Below are 7,930 nucleotides of genomic sequence, written 5' to 3' on the forward strand. Positions count from 1 at the left end.
AACTGGGTTACTTTTAATCCCTTGAATAGTTTGATTTGTACACTCGTTAATAGCCGATTCTCTTCTGATTCATTTCTTTTATTTATAGTCGGAGCAGCCCTAATCGGTTTTATATCTATATACTTTGGAACTTTATTAGAATCTCCTTCTGTTCTGCTGGAGACATCACTCCATTCACTCCGGACGGGCAGATCGAACGGCGACGGCCATGGCGGCCTCAAACCCTAACTATCAATGGTTGGCGAATAGATTAACTGGACTTTTAAATTTGTTAAACTGGGATTGAAAATCTGTTGACGGGTCTTTTGATTTTTTTGGTTTGTTGTTTTTATTAGTCTAATATTTTAGATTTTGGTTTAATTCGGTTGAAATTAACCGAATTAGAAAATAGTTCGGTTTATTTTGGAATTTATTTTTAACCCTATAACCAAACCGAAAAAACCGATTACCGAATAACCCGAACCGAATAAAAATTCGGTTCAATTCGAAAGAATTTTTAGAAAACCGAAAAATCAAAACCGAATGAACCGAATGCCCACGTATTTATAATGTGTTTCTTGCTTTATTTATTTCACAATAATCACGATCATATTTTATATTGATGGGGACCAGAAATAAATACTAAAAAATTATATTATAATTTTGAAAAGGGGCAAATTTTTTTTTTTTTTCAGACCTTACTCGTTCATACTGGTTGAAGCTTTGTACGGCTTGATTGGAGGCGATGAAGTGCCGATCCGTGGCTTGTCTATGGTCTCGAGCACCTCCATCTCATCGAGTCACCGCCACAGCCGCTCTGACCAATTCACCGACTCTCTATACCGGTGGATCCGATGGGTCAATCATCTGGTGGAGCATCTCATCTTCCTCCGAGTCTAATTCGGTAACTCGTCGCTCTCATCCGTTGCTCAATCCTATAATTTCCTCCAACTGATTCTCTTCTTCGTCGTAATATCTATGGTTTTAGTTAAAATTTGATTTACAATGAAAGATATATATAGCCTCTTCGTTTAAGTCTCTCTGATACAGATCTCTTAGCTCATCGAATTTTAAATTTTATCGATCAGGAGGTTAAGGCGATTGCTATGTTGTGTGGCCACACTGCACCAATAGTGGATCTTGCTGTTTGTGATCCTACTACTACAGTTTCAGGAAATGGAGTTACATCAGATTGTTCAGATAGTAGTAATGTGGATCCCTTTGTTAACTGTTCTGCATTGATTAGTGCTTGTACTGATGGTGTGCTGTGTGTATGGAGTAGAAGTAGCGGGCACTGTAAGAGGCGGAGAAAGTTACCTCCTTGGGTGGGAAGTCCATCGATTTTGTGCACTTTGCCATCAGAGCCTAGATACGTGTGTGTTGGATGTTCTTATATCGATATTCATTCACTTGATACTGTTGATGGGGGCGAGACTTTAGCAGATAGTGATTTTCAGAATAGAAAACCGTCGAGATGCACTGTGGTGGTGGTTGATACTTATACTCTTACGATCATTCATACAGTTTTCCATGGAAATTTATCTATTGGTTATTTGAATTTCATGGGTGTGGTTCAGTTGGAGGAGCAGGAATTATTGCTTATGGCAGATTCATCTGGTAGGCTGCAGTTGGTTCCAGTGTCAGAGAACTCTGAGAAGGATGAAGATGTATCTGAACCGAGCAAAGGCTCAACCCTGTCTAGAAACTGGTTGAATGAAGGGGAGATAGCTATATCAGTAATAACCCGAGGGAATCTTGTTGGTTTTTTCTCAAAGAATAGGGGTGTCTTTTGGTTGTTGAACCGCGAGGAGGCAATAGGAGAGATATCATTCGTTGACAATTCTCTGTGTTCTGAAACCTGTTCTTCAAATTTTCGTTTCAAAGAAGCAATGATACTTTACTCTAGTACGTCAACTATCGAAGGTGATGGAGATGATAGAATTTCTGAAACTTTTGTGCTGTGGGATGAAAGTGGTTCTGCTGTGCTGTTTGTTATGTCATATATAGATGGAGCTTTTACATATAAAAACCTCGGTGAGATTGTTACTGCCCCTGATAAGCATTCAGTGAAATCAACATTTTGTTTTGTACAGTTGAGGCAGTGTCTTCTTCGCGTTGAGTCTACCTGTTGTGATATTGAACAACCTTCTCAGTGGAGGCCCCATATAACCGTCTGGTCACTATGCCTAGGAAATGGTAGTGAAAGTGAATTTCAGCGTAAATTGCTTGGAGAAGGTTCCTACTTTACTGATTGGATTTCAAGCTCTTGTTTAGATCCTGAAGGCTCGGTTAGTGCAGAAAATGGTGTTTCTCATTCAGGAAGTCAATGCAGTACTGAAAGTGATATACAAACCTCTGTTAGTGACAATGGACAGTGCGTGTCATCTTCCATGGTTATTTCTGAGAACATGTATGTTCCATATGCTGTTGTCTATGGTTTTTTTAGTGGTGAGATAGAAATTGCAAAGTTTGATTTTCTTCATGGACTTGATTCACCTGCTTCAAGCCCGAGATCAGACACTGATCCTTTCGTCTATAGACAGCGTCTATTGGGGCATACAGGATCTGTTCTATGCTTAGCAGCGCATCGAATGTTTAGGGATACAAATGGATGTAATTCTTCTCATGTTTTGATCTCTGGAAGTATGGACTGTACCATCCGCATTTGGGATCTCGAAAGCGGAAATGTAGTCATGATCATGCACCATCATGTTGATCCGGTGCGCCAGATCATTTTAGCACCAGCTCGAACAGAACGACCGTGGAGCAATTGCTTTCTATCTGTTGGGGATGATTCATGTGTTGCTCTTTCTTCTCTTGAGACTTTGCGGGTTGAAAGGATGTTTCCTGGGCACCCAAACTATCCTACAAAAGTCGTTTGGGATGGTACAAGAGGCTACATTGCATGTCTTTTCCGCTCCCTTTCGAGAAAATCAGACCCAGTTGATGTCTTGTACATTTGGGATGTGAAGACAGGTGCTAGAGAACGTGTCCTCCATGGGGCAGCTTCACATTCCATGTTTGATCATTTCTGTGCAGGCATCAGTGAGAAATCTCATTCTGGCGCTGTGCTAAATGGAAATACATCAGTTTCCTCTTTGCTTTTTCCAGTAGACGAAGAGAGGAAACCGTTTTATTTGAAGAACTACGAGCGAGCAGCCTCGTTATCAACATCTAAACCAAGTGCTTCCCAGGAAAATACTAGAGAAGAGAGTTCTGGTGCTTCGTCTCTTCTCCAAAGCATTAGATACCCTCCCATCAAATGCACTTGCCCATTCCCTGGAATATCTACTCTGACTTTCGATCTTTCGTCTTTAGCAGTTTCTTGTCAAACACATGAAAACTCTGATATGCATAAGATGCTAGAAGAGAAGAATGATAAGCCAACTACCCAGCAGATGACTTCAAATGAAAAGTCTCCTGTCCAGAAGACTCTAGATAACCCTGCAGAAGTTGTTCACATGGACAAGACAATTGGGGAATATCTAATTCGATTTAGTTTATCCTTTCTGCATTTGTGGGGTATAGATTCTGAACTTGATCAAATGCTAGTAGCACATCTAAAGCTAAAAAGGCCAGAGAGTTTTACTGTAACCTCCGGTTTGCAGGGGGACAAAGGGTCATTGACATTAGCATTCCCGGGTTTGAATGCAACACTTGAGGTATTCTTGATGACCTCTATTGATGTCACAACTGCACATATTTCAACAATATCGTTCTTTCACTGAGGTTTCGTAAAACATTCCAGCTCTGGAAATCATCTTCGGAGTTTTCTGCGTTGAGGTCAGTGATGATGGTGTCGCTTGCTCAGTGCATGATAAGTCTGTCACATTCCACTGCCACATATAGCAGGTATATCGTGTGATCCTTTAAGCATCTCTTTCTTGCAAAGGTATCTTCATGTTTTATTCCCTCATGTGAAAACTATTTTCGTTTTTTTTTCTTACAGTAACTTAGTAGCATTCTACACACGAAATCTGGCAGAGAAATATCCACCGTTACTCCAGGTGAGTTCTTTGGCTATCTGCACCAGATATTATGTGGCTTGAGATGATATTGTATAATATCTAAATAGTTGCAAAACAGCTAAAGTTGTCCTCAATATATATTTTTTTTTTGTTTTGTTTATTGTAGCTTTTAGTAACTTTCTGGCAAGATAACAGCGAACAAGTCCGTATGGCTGCTCGGTCTTTATTCCACCACACGGCTTCTTTAGCAATACCTCTTCCATTATGCAGTGATCACGCATCTGAACACGCCGAGTTGGTGAGATCCCTGTCTGGAATAAGTCTGAACGAACCTAAAATGCTTAGCACAGGGGAAGAACACCCCGCAAACAGTCTAGGCTCTGAGCATATCAATCAAGCTCAACGACTTTCTCAGGCTGAGGAGGCCGAACTACTCTCCTGGCTTGAATCTTTTGAAATGCAAGACTGGATTTCTTGCGTTGGGGGAACAAGTCAGGACGCAATGGCAGCTCACATCATTGTTGCCGCTGCCTTATCAATCTGGTACCCAAGCCTAGTAAAACCTGGTCTAGCCATGCTAGTCGTCCACAAATTGTTGAACCTGGTTATGGCCATGAGTGAGATATACAGTTCGACTGCTGCAGAGCTTCTCTCAGAAGGAATGGAGACTACATGGAAACCATGGATCGGACCTGACATTCCTCGGATAGTTTCAGACATATTTTTCCAGATAGAGTGTGTCAGTTCCTCAGCCGGAGCACATCAAGCCGTACCATCGTCTATAAAGGAGACTCTGGTCGAAGTTCTTCTTCCAAGTTTAGCCATGGCAGATGTTCTTGGCTTTCTTAGCATAATAGAGAGCCAAATATGGTCTACCGCTTCTGATTCCCCTGTTCATGTAGTATCTCTCAGGACACTCATCAGAGTAGTCCGTGCTGCTCCGAGAAATCTGGTGCTTCATCTTGAGAAGGTTTGTCTCATCTATTTTTACATTTCAGTGAGGAGAGTTGGGATTTAATAAACAAGACATTTTGTCTGATATATGTTCGTAATGAGATTTGTAACACAGTTTGGAAAATCTTGCAGGTAGTTAATTTTGTTCTTCAAACAATGGATCCAAGCAACACTGTCATGCGTAAAACTTGCTTGCAAACCTCAATGGCTACGCTGAGAGAAATTGTACTTGTATTTCCAATGGTTATCTTAAACGATTGATCAACAAGGTTAGCAATTGGCGATGCTATCACAGAGATCAACAATACCTGTATCCGCATATATGACATGCAAAGGTACAAAAACCTTACATGCTTTGTATTTTCGTCCCACGTTTATCTCAGTTTCTTAGTGGTTTCTGTAATTTGCATTGCAGTATGGCAAAAATAAGGGTTTTGGATGCAAGTGGACCTCCGGGTCTTCCAAATTTTCTGAGAGGAGCTTCAGAATCTGCTGTAACAACAGCTATATCAGCTCTCAGCTTTTCACGAGATGGAGAGGTAAAATTTATATATAGAAATTGTAGCTTCTGCACTTACCTTTCAAAGTCAACAAGTTCCTGAAAAATAAAATCTCTTTGAATTGTAGGGATTGGTTGCGTTCTCAGAAAATGGTTTGATGATCAGATGGTGGTCACTAGGATCAGTTTGGTGGGAAAAACTAAGCCGAAGCCTTACACCGGTTCAATGCACAAAACTAATATTTATCCATCCATGGGAGGGATTTTCATCGAACTCTTCTCGGACAAGTGTGATCTCAAGTATCACAAGCGACGAACAAGAACTTGCTCTTCAGGTACTTATACTGTTTATCATTGTCTCATTTTTAAAACTCAACAAAGGCCATTTATATGTGGCGTTAAGCCAATACTTAATATTCTCGGTGTGACCCCAAACAGGAAAACTCAAAGAACATAAGCCACGCAGAGCGGCTAAAGCAGCTTGTTCACCATCTTGACCTCTCTTATCGCCTAGAATGGGCCAGTGAACGCAAAGTAGTTCTAACAAGACACGGTGTTGAGTTGGGCACTTGCTTATTGTAACAGCCAATGTCAGGACAGTCTTAATCCGTGTTCCTCATTTTGCTCGGGTTTTTGTTTTAGAGGACTCATGTTGAGTCCATATCTATGTTCTCAGGAGGCTATCCTAAGAAGTAAGAACGAGAACGTTCCTCTGTGTGTCTGAGAACAAGAATGACATTTTCCTATTTGTATATGAAAAAAATATATACTTGAATATACACGAGATCATTATTGAATCAGATATGCATATTTCTTTTTACAAAAGTGTTGACAAAAAAAAAAAAATCAATTGTGTTATAAAATGGTTTTTAAAAAAATAAATTTGACTTTGCAAAAAAAAATTATATTCAAACATCTTCAAGTGTTTGAAGCTTTTAGTTAGTTTGTATATTAATAATTGCTCTTATCCATCAATATTTGCATGAGTATCAACGTGGCATTTTCAGATTGTTATAAGAAAATAAGTTGAGTGATGTGAATTATATATGAACGACTTTGAAGATCTATAAACGCTTGAAAACACTTGAAGTTTCCCAATTAGACGGCATTTAAATATGTGTGTTTACTTAAGTTTTATGATTTTAATTTATCATCAAAACATATGATAAATGTGATAAAAATTTATGTCAAATATGGCGTGTTTGGTCGTCAGGACGAATCAGGCAATTTTTCTGCATGTTCTCCTTTTGAAAGAAGTTTTAAATTTTCCTCTAAAAAAAATTTCAGTCTCTCTACATAATCTATCAAATGTTTTGTAGCTTTAGACAGATTATAATGAAAAAAACATTGTTGCAAATTAATGTTGATGATATTTCATCGTTGTTTATTTCCAACTTTTCTATATATAGGAAACAAAAGAATTTCTAAGATCGGCTTTTCTATATATATTCCTTACGGTCTGGTCTGCAACCAATTTTAAATTTTTGATAAGATCTGTACGTAGTAGTTGCACAAGATATTGACCTCAAGCTATTTTAATAACTCAATACTGATAGTATATTATAGGTCCGGGACCTAAGGTCCCGTATATTATGATGTGCTTAAAACATATAATTTTTCAAAATTCCGGGTCCTTAACATGAGCTTCTTATTCACGTGGAGACACAGAAAAAAATTGATCTTTGAATACGTTATTCTTTCGCCAATACAACATGTTCCACCAACTTAGACAAATGAATTTAATAGTAGAGGTTTTCAAAGATAATAGTTGGATTGTTGGCTTTTGAATTCGGTCATTGGCACATGACAAATTATTTTTTGTTAGGCCATTGCTAAAACGCATTGATTTTACTTTTAAGTTCGAACAATTCAATTACAAATTTCGATTTATCGGAAAAATAGACTAACCATATATGTTTAGGGATTAAACACACCAAGTCTTCAGAAAAAAATGCAACGCCTTGACAGAAGCCAAATTCTAGTTTTCAATACGGAAAAGACAATACTGATATTATTGTTTGACTTGTAGACTAGAAACCACGATGTTATGACAGTGCAAACCAATACATTAAAGAATCTAAGGTCAAATGAAAGAAAAAACAACAAATGAGATGAGAGTTTATCAATAAAAGTAAAACTAGATACAAAGGTCGTTGACCCACACATGTTAACTAAAAAAAAAAAGTTGATTCGTTACTATGTCGTCAACTAAAACCGTTGACAGTTGACATTATCAAAAAAGTATGGTTAACTTTGCTGTCAAATTAAGCAAAAAAGTGGAAACTAGTCTTAATTATTTTCATTTATGATTACTATATTGACCAAAAAAATTGGTCTGATTAAAGTAAAATTAAAAATTTTAAAAAATCGGTCTGATTAGAGAAACATTTCCTTTTTTTTTCTTTTTTTTTTTTGTCAAACATTTCCTTGAATTCAATTTATCTGAAAAATGAAGAAACAGAAAGTCTTTAAAATTTAAATAAATACCTGAATAAAGATATGAAACAAAAAAAAAAAAAAAAAAAAAAAA

General features: G+C 37.8%; 1 protein-coding gene across 1 annotated transcript; it reads left to right on the plus strand.

Moving 5' to 3' along the window:
* Positions 663–6,202, plus strand: LOC104707426. The gene is made up of 9 exons (XM_019228529.1): positions 663–883; positions 1,068–3,641; positions 3,728–3,831; positions 3,929–3,986; positions 4,114–4,917; positions 5,034–5,236; positions 5,317–5,440; positions 5,529–5,735; positions 5,839–6,202. The coding sequence occupies exons 1-6, from the start codon at positions 725–727 to the stop codon at positions 5,160–5,162; spliced, it is 3,828 nt and encodes a 1,275-aa protein (XP_019084074.1). The 5' UTR covers positions 663–724; the 3' UTR covers positions 5,163–5,236; positions 5,317–5,440; positions 5,529–5,735; positions 5,839–6,202.

The sequence above is a fragment of the Camelina sativa genome, chromosome 8, assembly GCF_000633955.1.
Source record: "Camelina sativa cultivar DH55 chromosome 8, Cs, whole genome shotgun sequence".
NCBI lineage: Eukaryota > Viridiplantae > Streptophyta > Magnoliopsida > Brassicales > Brassicaceae > Camelina > Camelina sativa.

What these genes read in the sequence shown, in the direction of transcription:
- LOC104707426 (XM_019228529.1), top strand. Translation starts at nt 725, where the DNA reads ATGAAGTGCCGATCCGTGGCTTGTCTATGGTCTCGAGCACCTCCATCT. An exon ending in GTTTGAATGCAACACTTGAG is followed by an intron (nt 3,642 to 3,727) that starts GTATTCTTGATG and finishes AAAACATTCCAG; the next exon opens with CTCTGGAAATCATCTTCGGA. An exon ending in TCCACTGCCACATATAGCAG is followed by an intron (nt 3,832 to 3,928) that starts GTATATCGTGTG and finishes TTTTTCTTACAG; the next exon opens with TAACTTAGTAGCATTCTACA.